Source organism: Anomaloglossus baeobatrachus, chromosome 12 (assembly GCF_048569485.1).
Source record: "Anomaloglossus baeobatrachus isolate aAnoBae1 chromosome 12, aAnoBae1.hap1, whole genome shotgun sequence".
Classification (NCBI taxonomy): Eukaryota; Metazoa; Chordata; class Amphibia; order Anura; family Aromobatidae; genus Anomaloglossus; species Anomaloglossus baeobatrachus.
In genome coordinates, this window is record NC_134364.1 from 129,596,200 (window position 1) to 129,616,624 (window position 20,425).

General features: G+C 52.8%; 2 protein-coding genes across 8 annotated transcripts in view; one reads left to right on the forward strand and one right to left on the reverse strand.

Moving 5' to 3' along the window:
- The window catches only part of CELF3 (CUGBP Elav-like family member 3), a 93,752-nt gene extending 90,303 nt beyond the window's left edge, over positions 1-3,449 (forward strand). For all 6 annotated transcript variants that reach the window (XM_075330112.1, XM_075330114.1, XM_075330117.1 and 3 more), the window contains one exon: positions 184-3,449. The gene's annotated coding sequence lies outside the window, so the exon portion shown is untranslated. The remainder of the gene's footprint in view (positions 1-183) is intronic.
- Positions 3,450-4,592: 1,143 nt separating this feature from the next.
- Positions 4,593-20,084, reverse strand: SNX27 (sorting nexin 27). 2 transcript variants are annotated; one of them, XM_075331169.1, is made up of 13 exons: positions 19,708-20,084; positions 11,657-11,888; positions 11,387-11,579; positions 10,466-10,530; positions 10,295-10,399; positions 10,147-10,225; positions 8,526-8,689; positions 8,304-8,393; positions 8,073-8,222; positions 7,865-7,993; positions 7,674-7,733; positions 7,548-7,596; positions 4,593-5,894 (listed from the first exon to the last, which is right to left on the reverse strand). In XM_075331169.1, the coding sequence occupies exons 1-13, from the start codon at positions 19,971-19,973 to the stop codon at positions 5,854-5,856; spliced, it is 1,623 nt and encodes a 540-aa protein (XP_075187284.1). In that variant the 5' UTR covers positions 19,974-20,084; the 3' UTR covers positions 4,593-5,853. The 2 variants fall into 2 exon arrangements, with proteins under 2 accessions (XP_075187284.1, XP_075187283.1); XM_075331168.1 differs by having other exon boundaries at positions 7,534-7,596.
- Between the last annotated feature and the right edge of the window lie 341 nt (positions 20,085-20,425).

Sequence of the window (20,425 nt, forward strand, 5' to 3'; positions counted from 1 at the left end):
ATAGTGATGGGTCTAGACCTAAGGTGAGGTCCGATCAGACCCGCAGGATATGGAGATAATGAGATACCTCCATGGGCATCACCTCCTAGGAGTCAGAGCCAGATGGCGGAGGTGCTGGTGAGGCATGGACGTGTCGGGCAGCCGGAGCCCATTTATTGACTCTTTGTTTGCTTTTCCTTTCAGTGGGTGCACCTGATTTTGGGGGATCAAGGGGTTCCTAGGTCCAGCCCCTCACTCCCCTCTGTCTTTCCACACCTCGCAAAGGACTTCAACCTTTTTCTGCTGCTGGACCAAGATGGACAATTTCTTCAGGAGAAACCGCTAAACGGCTGAATCTGATAATCTCCCAACTCTTAACCAGCAAGGACCTCTAAAACTCATCCCCACCCCCCAGGTGGAGAAGTGGAACATTCCTGGATCTGCACACTCTCCGGAGCGGACAGGGTAGACTTGCCGCGTCCAGCCTCTCTAGTGGGCACGGGATTTATTTTTTAACTTGGGCAAAAATTAGAAAAACGAAAAAAAAAAATTGTGACGTAGCGGCTGCCAGGTCGGCAGCGGGTGTGCGGCGCAGGTTTTGGGGGTGATAATGTGTTTAGATTGCGGCTTTCCTTCTGATTTTACTCATCATCCCGTCTGCAATTTTTTTTTTTTTTTTTTAAATGGCGTTATATGAGGTAGAGTGAATATTTATAGCGGCTCAGCCGCCGCTTGTCTCGTAGGCAGAGCTGCTGTGTACATACACAGAGGATCGGGGCAGCAGTGCAATATCCCCTTATCCCTGGCAATCACTGTCTGATGAACTCCAGAAAGACACCAGCAGTCGTGACCAAGACTGGCAGGTGGCAGAGCTGGGCACACACATGACCCAACCGGAAGGTGCAATCCATAGGGGCCTGAGGTCAGAAACACATGGAAGATTTCATTTTATACAGCAGAAACTATGACTAAGACACATGGTGGGGGATGGCGGAACTTACCTCCTGACAGTGCAATGCCCCTCCAATGAGGAGTTTCCGAGGAGGAGCTAGTTATTAGTCAGACCCTCAGAGGCCTACCTTCTGTGTGTCTGCTTGGAGAAGCTGCCTAGTAGGCAGACCTTCAGAGGACTACTAATTGTGTGGCTCCTTGGAGACATCGCCTAGTAGGCAGACCTTCAGAGGACTACTAATTGTGTGGCTCCTTGGAGACATCGCCTAGTAGGCAGACCTTCAGAGGACTACTAATTGTGTGGCTCCTTGGAGACATCGCCTAGTAGGCAGACCTTCAGAGGACTACTAATTGTGTGGCTCCTTGGAGACATCGCCTAGTAGGCAGACCTTCAGAGGACTACTAATTGTGTGGCTCCTTGGAGACATCGCCTAGTAGGCAGACCTTCAGAGGACTACTAATTGTGTGGCTCCTTGGAGACATCGCCTAGTAGGCGGACTCTCCTTGGAGAAGATGCTTATTAGTGGCGGACTCTTTGGGGACTACCTTCTGTGCAGCTCCTTGGAGGGTCTACCTTTTGATCAGACTTTTCAACTACCATGGATGTGGCCCCCTCAGAGCTTTCTAAAAGGCAGACCCTCAATGTCCTATCTTATGTGTGGCTCCTTGAAGAAGCTACCTATAAAAGGCAGAGTCTCAGAGAACCACTTCCATGTGGACCCTGTAGAGGAGGAGTTGCCTTTTAGGTGGAGCCCTCAGAGGACTACTGTACTTCTGTCTGGTCCCTTGAAGAAGTCTACTAGGCAGAGCATCAGAGCACTACCTTCTATGTGACCCCTTGGAGGATCTACCTGTTAGACTTTCAGAAGGAATACTCCCCCCCCCCCCCCCCCAGAAGAAGAGCTTTCTATAAAGGTGGAGCCTCAGAGCAGCTGCCTTTTAGGTGGAGCCTCAGACGATTACCATTTGGGTGGCCTTTTGGAGTAGGTCTCTCTGAAGAGGAGTTTTCTATTAAGTGGAGCCTCAGAGTACTGCCTCTTGTGTGGCCACCTTACAGGAAATACCTTTTAGACAAACTTTTAGGAATAACTGCCTATGTTCCATTTTGTGGCTCATCACAAAGGAGTCCCTTCATTTTTGGACTGAAAGTAGAAAAACGTATCTTCCATGTTCCCTTACAAAAAGGTTTGAGGTAACACTAACAAGAGAGGGAACACCCTAGGTGGTCTCTAACTAGATTAGCTACTTTCTCTGTGCACTGGAATTAGAAGCTAATCTTCACCTGGCCTCACGTGAGGCATAATCCACTTTTAGACCTCTAAGAGGGGGGAATTTATCTTCAGTGTTTCCTCAGAGGAGACTCTACCTTTAATGCCGTTCCTCGTGGGAGGAGCCCCTTTCTTTCTGGAAAATGTTCTCAAAGCACCGAAGACACAACCACACAATTTTTTTTTCTCATTAGTGCAGTACCATCAGCTCCGCAGGGCAGGCACTAGTGACAGACAAGACGGGGCTCCATCAGGGGTGGGAAAATTCCTTACACACAAAATAAAAGGGTGGCCAGAGACACAAACCTCAGACTGTGGCCCTTCCTCCACCTGGAGCCAGGGTCCATAACCGCACAATTACACAGCCACCATTCTTGGGGGGGGGGTACAGGTCTCATGGGCATCAGTTAGATATTTCACTTTTATAAACGCCCCTCCCCCCCATTTAGTTGCACTTCCATACAATTCGTGAATCATTCCTTGTGTTGTAACAGAGCATTGTACTGAGGAGGTGGAAATGGTCCTTTACGGCCAGGACAGTCTTCAGGACAGGGACAGTTTGTGGGCTCACTGGGATATTTACACTGGATGTCAATCAAATGTTGGGGCAGGAAAATAGGAAACATTTTTTTTTTTTTCCCCAATCTTAAGTCACCCTTTTAACATCTCCATATACACACCATTATCTGGGTTCAGTATACCGCTGCTCCAAAAAAGTGGCATCTGTAGATTCCCACTGTAAGGCAGGGTTACAGGGTGCCATGAGACGTGTAGGCCAGGGATAAGCCAATCAATGCAATTCCCGGAGCAGTGCCCGCCTCCATCCCGCCCCCGCGGAACGCCGCACACAGAAAAGAGAATATGTCTTTACATTATGTGTCGTCTGTAACTAATCGTGGGGTGATGATCACACCCCCAGAGTGGACCAATCCTAATCTGCATATCAAAAGGGTCAGAGGTGAGGGCCGTCCAATCAGCGGCCCTCACACAGAAAGGTAAATGTTTACAGAATCCGAAACCTCCCGGACATGTACAGAAGAGGAAAGTCGCTGCGTTTTATTGTCAAATCCAGAGATTTCTGTTTGTGGGAGGGGAAGAGGGTATTTTAATATAAATGTGGGCGAGGGAGGGGTATATCAGACCGATCCACGGCTATTATATAACGATAACTTATTTCTTATTTATTGACCATTATTTTCAATTATTTAATTTTTTTTCTGGTTAAATTAAATAAATTTGATGAATAGTGAACGTGAGGTGTCCACTTTCTTTATAAGCCAACAGCAGCACAGAGGAATTCAGACAGTTATTCTTAAACCTATGTATAGTGAAAGGCGCAGGGTCACAGCAGCACAGAGTATTTCACACAGTCTGGGGGCTGACAGCATGGAGGGAGCAGAGTAACAGCAGCACAGAGGATTTTAGTTCTGCCTTTTACACATAAAATTAGTTCACTTGGTGCCTGTCCAATCACCAGCGGGGTGGGTGCTAAGACCAATCACCAGCAGGAAGGGGGGGGGGGGCGCTGTGGAGACCAACCACCAGTTGGGGCGCTGTGGCCACTGATCACCAGTAGGAGGCGCTGGGGAAACTCATCACCAGCGGGGGGGCGGTGCTGTTTTGGAGACTGATCACTAGTAGGAGCTGCTGAGGAGACTGATCACCAGTCACAGCAGCAGAGGATTTTACAGAGTCTGGGGGCTTACAGCATGGAGGGAGCAGGGTCACAGCAGCACAGAGTATTTTAGTTCCGCCTTTTACATATACAATGAGTTCACTTGGTGCCAGTGTGGGGCACTATGGAGACCAATCACGAGCAGGGAGGGGGCGCTATGGAAACTAATCACCAGTGGGGGGCGGTGCTATGGAGACTGATCACCAGCAGGGGGCATTGTGGAGACTGATCAGTGCGGTAGGGGGATGTTGAGACCAATCACCAGTGGGGGGGGCGCTAGGGAGACGGGTCACCAGTGGGGGGCGCTGTGGAGATTGATCACTAGTGGCTGAGGGACCGCTGTGGAGACTTCTCCCCGGTAAAAGGGGCGCTGTGGCCACTGATCACCTGGAGGGGGAGGGGGTGGAGGAGGGAACTGGGGAGATGGCACCAGTAAAGGTGGCGCTGTGGCCACTGATCACCATGATCACCAATGGGAGGGGGGGAAGGCACCAGGAAGACATCACCAGTAGGGGGCGGCGCTGTGGAGACTGACCACCGGTAGGGGCAGCACTGTGGAGACGCATCACCAGCAGGGGGCACTGTAGCCTCACCCTTCCTTCTGTACAGCGCAGACACTGGCTTCCAGTAGAGGGCAGCAGAGTCCACACCCAGGAGATGCACCCTGCAGAACTACAACTCCCAGCAGGTGGAGAAGTGAATGAGCAGCGAGACAGTAATCATCAATAAATTGATTTATTTAAAAGAATATGTTACAATTAATTACACTAAAGTGACTTTTACTGAACGAGATTAGATTGTTAGCTCTGCGTTACACACTGGTGCGCTCCGTCTCTTCACCCTTCACATTCGTCTGGACAGTAATGAGTCGTGGTTAGAAGTCTCCAAAATAAATTAAAAAAAACAAAAAAACAAAAAACAAAGAAGAAGTCCACACACTGGGGGAGGGGGGGGGGCGAGCGCGGGGTCCACAGCCGGTGACGCTTATGTTATTGCTGTGATGGGGGGATGGGCGGTCACCGCTGGAAGATTTGTTCTGGTCAGAAGCTGCGGAGGCAAACGGGGCAATGGTGACAACGAAGACCCCCTTACACCCAGGAGAAGTGGACCCTCCCATGCCGGGTGTTGGGGGACTTCACCCAGTACAACATGAAGGCACGTCACACGCTCCTTACATTCATGACGCCGCGGAGGGACAGGAAACCGCTTTGGGTTCGGCACCCCGGACCACCACCATCAGGAAAGGGATAATATAATCTGCTCCAGTTTGGCACATTTGTTTAGAAAGAAGCACTTCAAATATTTTACCCCCCACGGCAGCCACCATTGCCCCAGCGTTCCCCTCCCCAGACAGACGCCATGAAATGTGTGATGGATTCAGCCCCGCGAGGTCATGTGACTGCGCCCGGAACGGCCATGGATCCTGCAAATACTGACAAGGAGGTGACGAACAGGACACGCCATGTCCTCACCCACGGAAGAATCAGGGGAGGGGGGCGCACTCCTGCGAAATGTGGAGGAGATCCCCTATATACAAGTGCACGTGCAGAAATGTGGCTATGGGGCTGTGAATAGCCCTAATATCTGTGACCTGGTGCGTGCGGTGCCCGAGCTGCGCCACTTCATGGGAGAGAGGGGCAGAGGCCGGCCAGGGGGAGTGTTAGGAGGAGGAAGGGGTTAACTCACACATGCAAGGACGACAACAACGGGGCGAGGGTTCCAAACTACAAAAAGCGACCGCAGGACTTCTGGTGTCAGACGTCTTCCTCAGGAGAGGCTCGGATGACACTGAACGCTCGGTGTGGGGTTAACCCCTGCAATGCTGCACAGCGCAGCCCAGTGCTGAAGAGGTTAACAATTCAGTCCATCTTCGTGACAAATGAGATGTTGAATGATTAGCGGGCGGAGGGGAGAGGCCGCTGGCTGAGGAGGGGGGTGGGGGTCCGGATCCCGGTCCAGGGGGTGGCCGGCTGCTAGGTGCTAGTGTCCTTGTGCTGCAATCGTACAATCTGAAAGATGTTCTGTGGAGGAGATGGAGAGAGAAGGGTTAAGTGCGCAAGACGACATCAACATGCCGACACAAACACAAGGGTGGGGGGGACCCTTTATATACAGGTGGGGCCAAGCAAAGGCTGAGCCAAAACAACCAGTCAGGGGGAGGGGTCACGCTGCCTGTGCAGGAGTGGTGAGGTCAGGTGGGAGGGGTCAAGCTGCCTGTGCAGGGGAGGTGAGGGGGTCACAGCGCCTGTGCAGAGGAGGTGAGATCAGGTGGGAGGGGTCATGGCACCTGTGCAGGGTAGGTCAGGTCAGGTCAGGTGGGAAGGGTCACGCTGCCTGTGCAGGGGAGGAGAGGTCAGGTGGGAAGGGTCACGCTGCCTGTGCAGGGGAGGAGAGGTCAGGTGGGAAGGGTCACGCTGCCTGTGCAGGGGAGGAGAGGTCAGGTGGGAAGGGTCACGGCGCCTGTGCAGGGGAGGCGTGAGGTCACGGCACCTGTGCAGGGTAGGTCAGGTCAGGTCAGGTGGGAAGGATCACGCTGCTTGTGCAGGGGAGGAGAGGTCAGGTGGGAAGGGTCACGGCGCCTGTGCAGGGGAGGCGTGAGGTCACGGCGCCTGTGCAGGGGAGGCGTGAGGTCACGGCGCCTGTGCAGGGGAGGCGAGAGGTCACGGCGCCTGTGCAGGGGAGGCGAGAGGTCACGGCGCCTGTGCAGGGGAGGCGAGAGGTCACGGCGCCTGTGCAGGGGAGGCGAGAGGTCACGGCGCCTGTGCAGGGGAGGCGAGAGGTCACGGCGCCTGTGCAGGGGAGGCGAGAGGTCACGGCGCCTGTGCAGGGGAGGCGAGAGGTCACGGCGCCTGTGCAGGGGAGGCGAGAGGTCACGGCGCCTGTGCAGGGGAGGCGAGAGGTCACGGCGCCTGTGCAGGGGAGGCGAGAGGTCACGGCGCCTGTGCAGGGGAGGCGAGAGGTCACGGCGCCTGTGCAGGGGAGGCGAGAGGTCACGGCGCCTGTGCAGGGGAGGCGAGAGGTCACGGCGCCTGTGCAGGGGAGGCGAGAGGTCACGGCGCCTGTGCAGGGGAGGCGAGAGGTCACGGCGCCTGTGCAGGGGAGGCGAGAGGTCACGGCGCCTGTGCAGGGGAGGCGAGAGGTCACGGCGCCTGTGCAGGGGAGGCGAGAGGTCACGGCGCCTGTGCAGGGGAGGCGAGGTCAGGTGAGGAGGTCACGGCGCCTGTGCAGGGGAGGCGAGAGGTCACGGCGCCTGTGCAGGGGAGGCGAGAGGTCACGGCGCCTGTGCAGGGGAGGCGAGGTCAGGTGAGGGGGTCACGGCGCCTGTGCAGGGGAGGCGAGGTCAGGTGAGGGGGTCACGGCGCCTGTGCAGGGGAGGCGAGGTCAGGTGAGGGGGTCACGGCGCCTGTGCAGGGGAGGCGAGGTCAGGTGAGGGGGTCACGGCGCCTGTGCAGGGGAGGCGAGGTCAGGTGAGGGGGTCACGGCGCCTGTGCAGGGGAGGCGAGGTCAGGTGAGGGGGTCACGGCGCCTGTGCAGGGGAGGCGAGGTCAGGTGAGGGGGTCACGGCGCCTGTGCAGGGGAGGCGAGGTCAGGTGAGGGGGTCACGGCCAGGTGAGGGGGTCACGGTGCCTGTGCAGGGGAGGCTCAGCGGGGACAGGTTACCTTGCTGCACGTACTGTCATTAGTGCAGTTCTTATTGTCCTTGTCTGTGGCCTCCTCCTCCACCTGGAAAAGAAAAAGGGCGAGAGCAAGGTCAGATTGGGACCCCACAGTGGGAGGCGATCAGAGGGCAGCACCGTTACCTCTTTCCTCCATCTCAGCTCGCAGAAGACCCTCTCAAAGCATTCGTGCATGTAATTAAACTGTGGTGAAAAGAGCAAATATTACAGCAGTGATGACATCACCAGGGGGCGGGGCTGACAACTCATGATGTACAGGATGGTTGTCAGCACTACAAGTCCCAGCCTGCTGGACATCACCACTATATACTCACATAAGGAGTGAATATTTTCACCCATCGAGGCTTCTTCTCCCCGCGGGCATACTCAAAGCAGAAGGCCATGCCCTCCTCGTCCGTGTCCCACCGCTGCATCTCGTCCCACTCAAAGGCAATGACCTGATTCTGCCATGTGGGGGAATTGACAGGGTGAGAATGTGCCGCGGGTGACCACGAGCACCCCGTCGCGGCCCAACTGCCGTACCTCCAGCTGGCCCTCCTCCGTACAGGCCAGCAGCTTGAAGTGCTTGATGCTGATGGCGGTGATGACGTGGCCTTTCCGGCGCGAGTCACATGAACAATGCGGGAACATGATCTCGTTGTAGCCGTCACAGCTCCGTAACATGTTCAAATACTGGCAGTAAGACAAAGGGGACGATGAGTGCGAGCAAAACGACAACCCCCCGAAGAGCTGCGCTCTGCACCCGCCGCTCACCATCAGCATCTTCCGCTGCTCGCACAGCTTCTGTAGCTGGTAGGCCTTATCCTCCGCCTTGGTGTAACCCTTCTTCACATCATCCACTGCCTGCAGCCAGAAAAAGCAGAGCTTTACTAGTTACATCCAGAGCTGCATTCACAGTTCTGCTGCACAGAATGACACACATGCAACCCCAGACATCCCACAATGCACATAGCATGCTCTATACAGGGTGCCCACCTGGTGGAAGAAGTAAGAGACCGCCAAGTCATTGTCCTTCAGCAGCGCTTCCTCAGACGTGGTGAAGAGCCACTTCCTGACAGTGAGGCAGGTGCCGGGCACCGCCGAGGTGTAGTTCTGTACATACAGCTTGTGGGGGAACTCGTTGGGCGCCAACTTCCTGACTTTGAGTGTAAATGACAGCGAGAAGGTGAAAAATAAAGCCCAGGGAGCCACACTGCGCACCCGACAGATCCCCCCCCCTCCCAGAAGTCACACTGCGCACCCGACAGATCCCCCCCCCCCTCCCAGAAGCCACACTGCGCACCCAACAACAGATTCCCCCCCTCCCAGAAGTCACACTGCGCACCCAACAGATCCCCCCCCTCCCCTGAAGTCACACTGCGCATCCAACAGATCCCCCCTCCCAGAAGCCACACTGCGCACCCAACAGATCCCCCCCCTCCCAGAAGCCACACTGCGCACCCAACAACAGATCCCCCTTCCCAGAAGCCACACTGCGCACCCAACAGATCCCCCTTCCCAGAAGCCACACTGCGCACCCAACAGATCCCCCCCTCCCAGAAGCCACACTGCGTACCCAACAACAGATTCCCCTCCCCCCCCCCAGGACCCACACTGGGCACCCAATAATAGAGCCCCCCCCCTCCTTCCCTAGGGGCTACACTGCACACCCAACAACAGAGACCCCCTTCCCCAGGAGCCACAATGCGCACCCAACAAGAGCCCCCCCTCCTAAACGAGCCACACTGGGCACCCAACAGAGCCCCCATCAGGAGCCACACTGGGCACCCAACAACAGACCCCCGCCCTCCACCAGGAGCCAGACTGTGCACCCAACAAAGAAAAAGAAGCTCCCATGGGAGCCATACTGGACAGGAAACAACGGAGCCCCCCCGGGAACCACAATGTGCACCCAACAATGGAGTCCCCACCCCAGAGCCGCACTGCGCACCCATCACTGGAACTTCCCAGGGAGCCATACTGGACACCCAACAATGGAAACCCCAATACCAGGAGCCATACCGGGCACCCTAAAATAGAGCCCCAACCCCCAGAAGCCACATTAGACAGCCAACAGAGCCCCCTTCTGGGAGCCACACTGGGCATTTAACAACTGAGCCCCCAGGAGTCACATTAGCCAGCCAACAATGGAGCCCTCCCACCCAAAATGGAGCCACCTTCCCAGAAGCTGCACTGGGCACCCAAAAATGGAACCTCCAACCCCGGAGCCATACAACAGCGATGGCTTCTCCCTGGGAGCCATACTGGGTGCCCAACAACGAAGCCCCCCAGTAGCCAAAATGTGCACCCAACAAAGAAGCCCCCCTCGGGAGCCACACCATGCACCCAACAATGGAGCCCCCCTTGAAGCCAAATTGCGCACCCATCAATGGAGCCGAACAATGCAGAGATTATAAATTTTTCTGGAGTGTAAAAAGAGGAGCGGTGATATCAGTCACAAAGAGGAGCAGATATTTCTATCCTACAGGAACTCTGCCCCCTAGTGTCAGATATGGAGAACTGATTTGAAATACGAAGTCAGTGTTACAGCCAATCAAAAGCCTAGAATGCAGACCATGTGCCTAGATAAATGATCACTAATATCTGCGGTACTGACCGAAGGAATGGTTAATGACTTCAAACAACGCAAAGTAGTTTGCGGTGATTGCGTCCATCCCGATCTTGGCAGCAAGAGCCTGTGAAGAGAGGAGAGTCAGCGGGTGCAGGGGCGGCAGTGGACCCGGCGACCACACAGCGCTCAGTACCTGGAACACCTGGTCTGTGGTACTGTTCTTCTTCACCCGTACGGTGGCAGTAGTCTTGTCAGGGAGCGCCACCCGCAGCTCCACATCAGACACGCCATTATAGTTCTGTGGAGAAGGGAGAAATGTCACAGGTGTCAAAAATAGGTCACCCTCCCATGGACATGACCTCACCTCATCAGACTCGGACAGGAACTCCTGCATGATATCACTCTCTCCGATCACCCGAATGGAGCAAACTGCAAGGAAAACGGAAGAGAGTACTCAGCAAAAGGGTGGCCACCACCAATCACGTCCTCCTGTCTCACACCACTCCCGATTCTCCAAACACCCTCAGCCATGGCCTTCCCTGCTCACCTTTCTTTAGGTATCCTCTGTTGTGGCCTTCGCCTGCTCACCTTTCTCCAAACACCCTCAGCCGCGGCCTTCGCCTGCTCACCTTTCTCCAAACACCCTCAGCCGCGGCCTTCGCCTGCTCACCTTTCTCCAAACACCCTCAGCCGCGGCCTTCGCCTGCTCACCTTTCTCCAAACACCCTTAGCCGCGGCCTTCGCCTGCTCACCTTTCTCCAAACACCCTCAGCCGCGGCCTTCGCCTGCTCACCTTTCTCCAAACACCCTCAGCCGCGGCCTTCGCCTGCTCACCTTTCTCCAAACACCCTCAGCCGCGGCCTTCACCTGCTCACCTTTCTCCAAACACCCTCAGCCGCGGCCTTCGCCTGCTCACCTTTCTCCAAACACCCTCAGCCGCGGCCTTCGCCTGCTCACCTTTCTCCAAACACCCTCAGCCACGGCCTTCCTCTGCTCACCTTTCTCCAAACACCCTGAGCCGCGGCCTTCGCCTGCTCACCTTTCTCCAAACACCCTCAGCCACGGCCTTCGCCTGCTCACCTTTCTCCAAACACCCTCAGCCATGGCCTTCCTCTGCTCACCTTTCTCCAAACACCCTCAGCCACGGCCTTCCTCTGCTCACCTTTCTCCAGACACACACTGTCATGGTCTTCCCTTGCTCACCTGTCTTGAGACATCCTCAGCCGTTGCCTTCCCCTGCTCACTTTTCTGCAAAGACCCTCAGCCGTAGCTTTCCCCTGCTCACCTTTCTCCAGATACTCCTCCAGGCCCCTCCGGCGCGCATCCAGCTGCTGTTCTGATAAGGAAAATGGCCACTTTCCTGGCAGCCGTGGGAAGGTGAAGTTGGCAAATTCTCTCTTCAAGTTCTGGTTCAGGATGGCAAACTCACGGTATCTCTTGGAGCAGAGCTGCCGGCCGGCCATGTACACGTTATATACCTGCAGGAGGGTGCATTAGCAGTGAGGCCAGATGAGGATATACTGAGTGCACAGGACACCAGTGGACACCCACTTACCACAAACTTCTCAGAGTTCTGCTCTACATGCTTGTATGTGGGGATGGAGATGGGGACAGCTTGTTTCTCCGTGTAATCATAGAATGATTGCCCCGAGGAGTCATCGCTGGGGTCCAGGTTCTCCGCTTCATGTGGAGGGACGGACAAAACGGTGAGGACCAGTTCCTTCTCGCCTGCCCGGATCAGATCTACCACCTGCTTGTGTGTCGCCCCTTCCACATTAACTCCATTTCTAAAATACACAAGGGAAGAAGTGCCGAAGGCGGAAAAGAAAAAGATCAGGACTTTATAATATAAGCGGTGACTGGACACCGCACAGTAGCCCCCCCTACTGTCCTGTATACCGGGTGTATTCCTCAGTACCAGGACTAATAATTATATATATATATATATACACACACATATACACACACACGCACATACACATATATACACACACACGAATTATTCTGTATATATACACACTACACAGTACCACTTCTCCTGTCCTGTATACTGGATGTAATCCTCAGTATCTGTATTATTCTGTATATATACACATTGCACAGTACCACTTCTCCTGTCCTGTATACTGGGTGTAATCCTCAGTGTTATGATTCAGTGACTGAGGAGGATCATAAAAAAGAGAAAAACCTAGGAAACCCAGAATGTTACCAGAGTGGTTGGAATCTCAGCGGACTGCAGACCTAACACTTGCACACAACTAGAAGTAGCCGTGGGACGTGCCTACAATGACCTGGTCACCTCGAAACAGCCAGAGAACTAATTATTCCTACAGAGAGAAATACAAGAAAGGCTAATCTGCCTCGGAGCAGTCCCCAAAGATAAGATAGCCCCCCACAAATACAGATGACTGATGTAGGAAAAACAATACACAGGTAGGAAAATAGATTCAGCAAAGATGAGGCCCAAACTATCTAAATAGGAACGGACAGAAAAGAGCACAGTCTGCAGCTGTGCAATACCCAAGTAAATACCAACACACCTGATATGGAAAAATACTGAGCCCACACGGGCTCTTCCCCACTATATCAGTACTCAGGTATTACTGGGATCCAAACAAAACACTAATATAGTGGAGGGAATGAAATTAGTACCAAGCATGACAAAACAAAATACATAGCAGAGTATGGAGCAAGGTACACAGACATTCTGAGCAGGGAATGATCCAACTCCACCCAGAATTCCACACAGGCAAAATAGGAAATAAGCCTTAGAACCTAAAACAGAAAAACAACAAGAAAGTGGAAACCACCATCAGAGATACAAAGACCAAACGTATCTGAAAGGACTTCTGGTAGACACAGAAGGAAGGGCTGGCTTCAGAATGTCCTTAGCACACAGAAAACATTGAGCACCGGCCAGGAACAAGAGAACACTACTCAGTTATATAGGCCCAGTCAGAAGACCCTGATTGCCAATCATCCCCAGCTGTCTGGTTTCCATTCAGCAAGCCAACTTCACTACCAGCACTGACCACAAGAGGGAGCCCAAAACTGGAACCTAGTCCAAATGTATTCACAACACCTCAGAATCTGTATTATTCTTTATATATACACTGCACAGTACCACTTCTGTCCTGTATACTGGGTGTAATCCTCAGTACCTGTATTATTCTCTATATATACACACTGCACAGTACCACTTCTGTCCTGTCCTGTATACTGGGTGTAATCCTCAGTATCTGTATTATTCTGTATATATACACACACTGCACAGTACCACTTCTCCTGTCCTGTATACTGAGTGTAATCCTCAGTACCTGTATTATTCTGTATATATACACTGCACAGTACCACTTCTCAGTCTCGTTAGCCTGGCCACAGTGCCGCCTCTCCCGCTCTGCAGTAGGACACGAGACATCCTGTGCTGGGACGTCACTTCCTTCCTCTTTGTGGGATGACGTCTCTCAGGACAGGTCACGTTGTCTGTAAGGCAGAACTGGTCGCCCGCTTGGAGGCTGCACCATCATAGAGGCAATACACAAGGAAGGGAATGTAAACAGGAGGTGCTGGGCCGGACCCCCCCAGTCACCCTGCGAGCTCTATGAGGGCTTCTGACAAACTCCATCACAACCAAGAGAAAATTTAACAACTTCACCCAGAAAGTGACCCCAGAGGGCGATAACAGACGCCAGCACAGCACGAAACGTATACATGGTGCAGAAAACGGGAGCTGGGAAATACGGCCCATAATATAGCCAGAAAAGCAGTCACTGTGCACCCCGCCATGTCAGGGTGATGATGCCCACAATGGGGCGATACACGCCAGATCACCTTAGACGCCATCATAAAAGGGTAATTATGCCCACCTGGGCTGTGGAGTCGGTAAGCCAAACCTCCGACTCCCTCATACAGTTGAAACCCTTAGTTTCCCTCCGCTCTCTATACATCTGCAGGTTTTCCCTTACTCTCTATACAGACACATCTGCAGGATTTTCTCACTATCTGACATAAAATTAGAATAAACCTTTCCCGTTTTAGGAACCAAAATTTATATATTTAGTAATTTCCAGGAGAGAAACACAGACACACACAGACACACACAGACACACACAGACACACACAGACACACACAGACACACACAGACACACACAGACACACACAGACACACACAGACACACACAGACACACACAGACACACACAGACACACACAGACACACACAGACACACACAGACACACACAGACACACACAGACACACACAGACACACACAGACTATTTTCAGCTATTTTTCTTCCTTTCTGCACAGTGAAGTTTCCTCCAGGTCATTAGTATTTGGTGGCATTGCCCTTACACTGTGTGACTTGGAGGAAACGTTTTGGATATCCTTTCACAAGCTTCTCACAATAGTTGCTGGAATTTGGGCTGATTCCTCCTGACAGATCAGGTGTAGCTGAGCCATGTTTGTAGGTCACTGCTCGCACAGTACTTTTCAGCTTTGCCCATAAATTTTCAATAGGATTGAGATCAGGGCTTTGTGATGGCCACTCCAAAACATTGACTTGGTTATCCTTAACCCCTTAATGACCGCAGGCCGTAAAATTACGTCCTAAATGACATAATGTTACTGCCCGCGGTCCTCCGGCGGCAGCATGCCGCGATCGGCATACATCTCAGCTGATTTTCACAGCTGAGATGTGTGCCTGCTAGGCACGAGCAGAATCGTTATCTGCTCGTGCCGATTAACCCCTTATATGGCGCTGTCAATACATGACAGCGCCATTATAAGCGCGATTGCGGTAATATTTACCTTACCGCCCGATACCGGAAGTCACGTGACGCAATCACGTGACTCCCGATAGTTGTCATGGTAGCACAGGGTCATGTGATGACTCCTGTACTACACCTGACTTGGTTTCACTTTCGCTGTGCCCGGGGCACAGCAAAAGAGAAAGACAGCGTATCTGCTGTTTACAGCCTTCCAGCTGTGATCAGCAGATACTGCAGAGCGATCGGAATGCTGATCGCAATAGCCCCCTAGGGGGACTAGTAAAATAAAAAAAAAAAAAAAAAAAAAAAAAAAAAAAAAAAGTTAAAAAATAAGTTTTAAAAAATTAAAAAAAAACAAAAAACCTAAAAGTTCAAATCACCCCCCATTCGCCCCATTGAAAATTAAAGGGTTAAAAAAATAAAAAATATACACACATTTGGTATCGCCGCGTTCAGAAACGCCCGATCTATCAAAATATAAAATCAATTAATCTGATCAGTAAACGGCGTAGCGGCAAAAAAATTCCAAACGCCAAAACGACGTTTTTTGTCGCCACAACTTTTGCGCAAAATGCAATAAGAGGCGATCAAAACGTAGCATCTGCGCAAAAATGGTACCGTTAAAAACGTCAGCTCGAGACGCAAAAAATAAGCCGTCATTGAGCCTAAGATCCCGAAAAATGAGAACGCTACGGGTCACGGAATATGGCGTAAAACGTGCGCCACTTTTTTCGGACAAACTTCCGATTTTTTTTTAACCCCTTACATAAAAGTAAACCTATACATGTTTGGTGTCTACGAACTCGCACTGACCTGAGGCATCGCACCCACACATCAGTTTTACCATATAGTGAACACAGTGAATAAAATATCTCAAAAACCATAGTGCTATGGCACTTTTTTTGCAATTTTTCAGCATTTGGAATTTTTTTGCTATTTTCTAGTACACAATATGGTAAAACTGATGGTTTCATTTAAAAGTACAGCTCGTTCCGCAAAAAATGAGCCCTCACATGACCATATTGACTGAAAAATAAAAAAAAGTTACGTCTCAGAAAAAGAATGGCGAAAAAAAAAAACGGAAAGCGAAAAATCGGCCGGTCGTGAAGGGGTTAAGCCACTTTGTAACCAGTTTGGCAGTAGCTTCAGGTCATTGTCCATTTGGAAGACCCATTTCCGCCCAAGCTTTACGTTCCTGGCTGATGTCTTGAGATGTTCTTCAGTATTGCCACATAATCTTCTTTCCTCATGATGCATCTATTTTGTGAAGTGCACCAGTCCCTCCTGCAGCAAAACAACCCACACCATGATGCTGCCGCCCCTGTGTGTCAGAGCTGGGATGCTGTTCTTAGGCTTCAAAGCTTCTCCCTTTTTCCTCCAAATGTAACGATGGCCATTATGGCCAAACAGTTCAATTTTAGTTTCGTCAGACACAGGAAGTCTCCAAAAATTAATGTCTTTGTTCCTGTTGCATTTGCAAACATTAATCTGGCTTTCTTATGTTCCTTTTGGAGTAATGGCTTCTTCCTGGCAGAGTGGTATTTCAGCCCATGTTGATACAGGACTCATTTCACTGTGGATAATGACACAATCTTACCAGCTTCCGCCAGCATCTTCACAAGGTCTTTTGCTTTTGTTCTTGGGTTGCTATGCACATGTCTGACCAAAACACGTTCCTCTCTGGTACACAGAACTCGTCTCCTTCCTGAGATGTGATGGCTGGACATTACCTTCTTGTTTGTACTTGCGTATATTTGTTTGTACAGATGAACGAGGGATCTTCAGGTATCTGGAAATTGTACCCAAAGATGAACCAGACTTGTGCAAGTCCACAATTCTCCTCCTGAGATCTTGGTTGATTTCTTTTGAGTTTCCCATGATGATACATAAAGAAGCCGTGTGTTTCAGGTGAGCATTACACTACATCCACAGGTGCGTCTCTAACTCAGATATTGCTTCCAAAGACATGACATTGTTTAAAAGACATAGTACTCTTAGGGGTACTTTGCACGCTGCGACATCGCAAGCCGATGCTGTGATGCCGAGCGCGATAGTCCCCGCCCCTGTCGCAGCTGTGATATCATTGTGATAGCTGCCGTAGCGAATATTATCGCTACGGCAGCTTCACATGCACTCACCTGTCATGCGACGTCGTTCTGGCCAGTGAACCGCCTCCTTATTAAGGGGGCGGGTCGTGCGGCGTCACTGCGGTCACACGGCAGGCAGCCAATAGGAGCGGAGATGAGCAGGATGTAAACATCCCGCCCACCACCTCCTTTCCGCATAGCCGACAGGAGCCACGGTGCCGCAGGTAGGAGATGTTCCTCGCTCCTGCGACTTCACACACAGCGATGTGTGCTGCCGCATAAGCGAGGAACAACATCGGACTGTCGCGTCAGCGTAATTATGGAATTCGGCGACGCTGCAGCGATGATACGATTACGACGTTTTTACGCTCGTTAATCGTATCATCTAGGATTTATACACTACAATGTAGTGCGACGCAGGAAGTGCATCACTTTCGAAATGACCCCACCGATATCACACCTGCGATGTTATAGTGTGCAAAGCCACCTTAGTGTATGTAACCTTTTGACTTTGCAGAAAGTAATAAAAAAAGGTCTTAACATTTTCTCTCTCTCTCATTATTCTGACATTTGGCAAATAGAAATAATGTTGGTTCCTAATTGACCGAAAACGGGAAAGGTTTATTCTGATTTCATGTCAAATAGTGAGAAAAACCTGCAGATGTGTCTGTATAGAGAGCGGAGGGAAAAACCTGCAGATGTGTGTGTATAGAGAGCGGAGGGAAAAACCTGCAGATGTGTGTGTATAGAGAGCGGAGGGAAAAACCTGCAGATGTGTGTGTATAGAGAGCGGAGGGAAAAACCTGCAGATGTGTGTGTATAGAGAGCGGAGGGAAAAACCTGCAGATGTGTGTGTATAGAGAGCGGAGGGAAAAACCTGCAGATGTGTGTCTATAGAGAGCGGAGGGAAAAACCTGCAGATGTGTCTCTATAGAGAGCGGAGGGGAAAACCTGCAGATGTGTCTCTATAGAGCGGAGGGGAAAACCTGCAGATGTGTCTGTATAGAGAGCGGAGGGAAAAACCTGCAGATGTGTCTCTATAGAGAGCGGAGGGGAAAACCTGCAGATGTGTCTCTATAGAGAGCGGAGGGAAACTTCTGTTTTCAACCGTACATGTTTGTAATAAATTTCCTGTAGTAAAATGGTGACATCACTACTGATCCGATGGAGCTGAAGAGCAGCAGATCCATCTAAAGCCGAGCTCCTCGGATCAGGAATAGAACGGACATTTCTAGAACATTCACAACTTTCCCAAGTTCTTATGAAAAAATCATCACATTCTGCACTGAACGGCTGGACCCGATTTATTCTATATTTTAGGAGTTGGAGTCGCTCCATTTTATACCGACGCCACCAAAATGGACACCAACTCCACAGCCCTGATGCCCACAATGGGGCGATACCCGACAGGTGCCGACCACTACTGTTTCCATGGTGATAACTGAAATGTCACTGTGCTCATGTCCATAGTAATAGTCCCCATTTGCCCGGCGATGTCTGTTCATTTCTCCAGTGATGCCTCCCCTGTTGACGACCCCCGCCCCAATGATGGCCTTCCCACCCCACCCCCTCAATAATGACCCTCCCCCCCCCCCCCCCCGGCAGGTCTCCCACCCTGTTCCCCAGGTGATGCCTCTCCTCCGTTACCCCGGTGATGACGGACTCCTCCCCACCTAGTGATGGCACCCCCTGTTGCCCTTGTGATGTCTCCTCTGGTGATACCTCACCCAGTGATGATGGCCTCCCCCCCCCCCATACTGATGCCTTCCCCTCGTGATGTCTCCCACCCTGTTCTCCCAGCGATGTTACCCCGGTGATAATGGCCTCTTCCCCCCCCCTAGTGATGGGCTCCCTCTAGTTGCCCCGGTGATGATGGCCTCTTCCCCCCCTAGTGATGGCTCCCCGTTGCCCTGGTAATGCCTCCCCAAGTGATGATGGACTCTTCCTTCTCTAGTGATGGCCCCCCCTTTGATGCCTCCCCCGGTGATGACGGCCTCTACCTCCCCTAGTGATGCCCCTCCCCCCCCCGTTGCCCCAGTGATACCTCCCCCGGTGATGATGGCCTCTACCCACTCTAGTGATGGCCCCCCTCCTGTTGCCCCGGTAGTGCCTCCCCCGGTGATGATGGCCTCTATACCCTCTAATGATGGCCCCCCTCCTGTTGCCCCGGTGATGCCTCCCCCAGTGATGATGGCCTCTACCCCCTCTAGTGATGGCCCACCCTCCTGTTGCCCCAGTGATGATGGTCTCTACTCCCTCTAGTGATGGCCCACCCTCCTGTTGCCCCGGTGATGATGGGTCTCTATCCCCTCTAGTGATGGCCCCCCTCCTGTTGCCCCGGTGATGCCTCCCCCAGTGATGATTGTCTCTACCCCCTCCAGTGATAGCCCCCCTCCTGTTGCCCCGGTGATGCCTCCCCCAGTGATGATGGCCTCTACCCCCTCTAGTGATGGCCCCCCTCCTGTTGCCCCGGTGATGATGGCCCCCCGTTGCCCCGGTGATGCCTCCCCCAGTGATGATGGCCTCTTCCCCCTGTAGTGATGGCCCCCCCCCTCCTGTTGCCCCGGTGATGATGGCCCCCCGTTGCCCCGGTGATGCCTCCCCCAGTGATGATGGCCTCTTCCCCCTGTAGTGATGGCCCCCCCCTCCTGTTGCCCCGGTGATGATGGCCCCCCGTTGCCCCGGTGATGCCTCGCCCAGTGATGATGGCCTCTTCCCCCCCAGTGATGCCCCCGCTCCCCAGTACTCACACTTCCAGGATGCGGTCCCCCTTGCGGATGCCGGCACGGTCGGCCGCTCCCCCGGGCAGCACGGCGCTCACATGCTGCAGCGGGGCGTACAGCTCGCCGTTGATGCTCCGGAGCTGGCCGCCCTCGCTCACTTGACCCCGAACGTTAAAGCCATAACCGGACTCGGACTTGACTATCCGGACAACCCGCGGACCCCCCGCAGGTCCAAAGCCCGGGCCTCCGCCCCCGTTCCGTTGACTGGAGTGGATCCCGTCTTCGTCCGCCATCTTTCCACAGACCGGGAGGAGCACAGCCAGCGGGAGTCACGGGACCGGCGCGTCACCCGCAGGGCATGCCGGGAGATGTAGTGTGGAAAGCTGTCACCGAGCAGAGGTAGGAGGACTGCGGGTCAGCCAATGAGCACGAAGGCGTGTGACGTACCCTCCGTAAAAGACTGACAGGTCAGCGAGCCAATCACTGTGCAAAAGGCGGAGCTACTTCGGAAAGGTTAAAAGCGCGCGAAGTTTCTCCACTGCTGTCATCAATCGCGCTGAAGTAATAGAAGGTGGGGATGTCTGGTACTGGCTGGGCGTACACGGTGCCGTACACGGTGCCGTACACGGTGCCGTACACGGTGCCGTACACGGTGCCGTACACGGTGCCGTACACGGTGCCGTACACGGTGCCGTACACGGTGCCGTACACGGTGCCGTACACGGTGCCGTACACGGTGCCGTAC

Excerpts from the sequence above, each read along its gene's own strand:
- SNX27 (XM_075331168.1), bottom strand. The coding sequence starts at position 19,973 with ATGGCGGACGAAGACGGGATCCACTCCAGTCAACGGAACGGGGGCGGA. Across the intron at positions 11,580-11,656 it reads AGAACTCTGAGAAGTTTGTG|GTATATAACGTGTACATGGC; the intron begins GTAAGTGGGTGT and ends ACCCTCCTGCAG. Across the intron at positions 7,994-8,072 it reads CGGAGGAGGGCCAGCTGGAG|AATCAGGTCATTGCCTTTGA; the intron begins GTACGGCAGTTG and ends CCCACATGGCAG.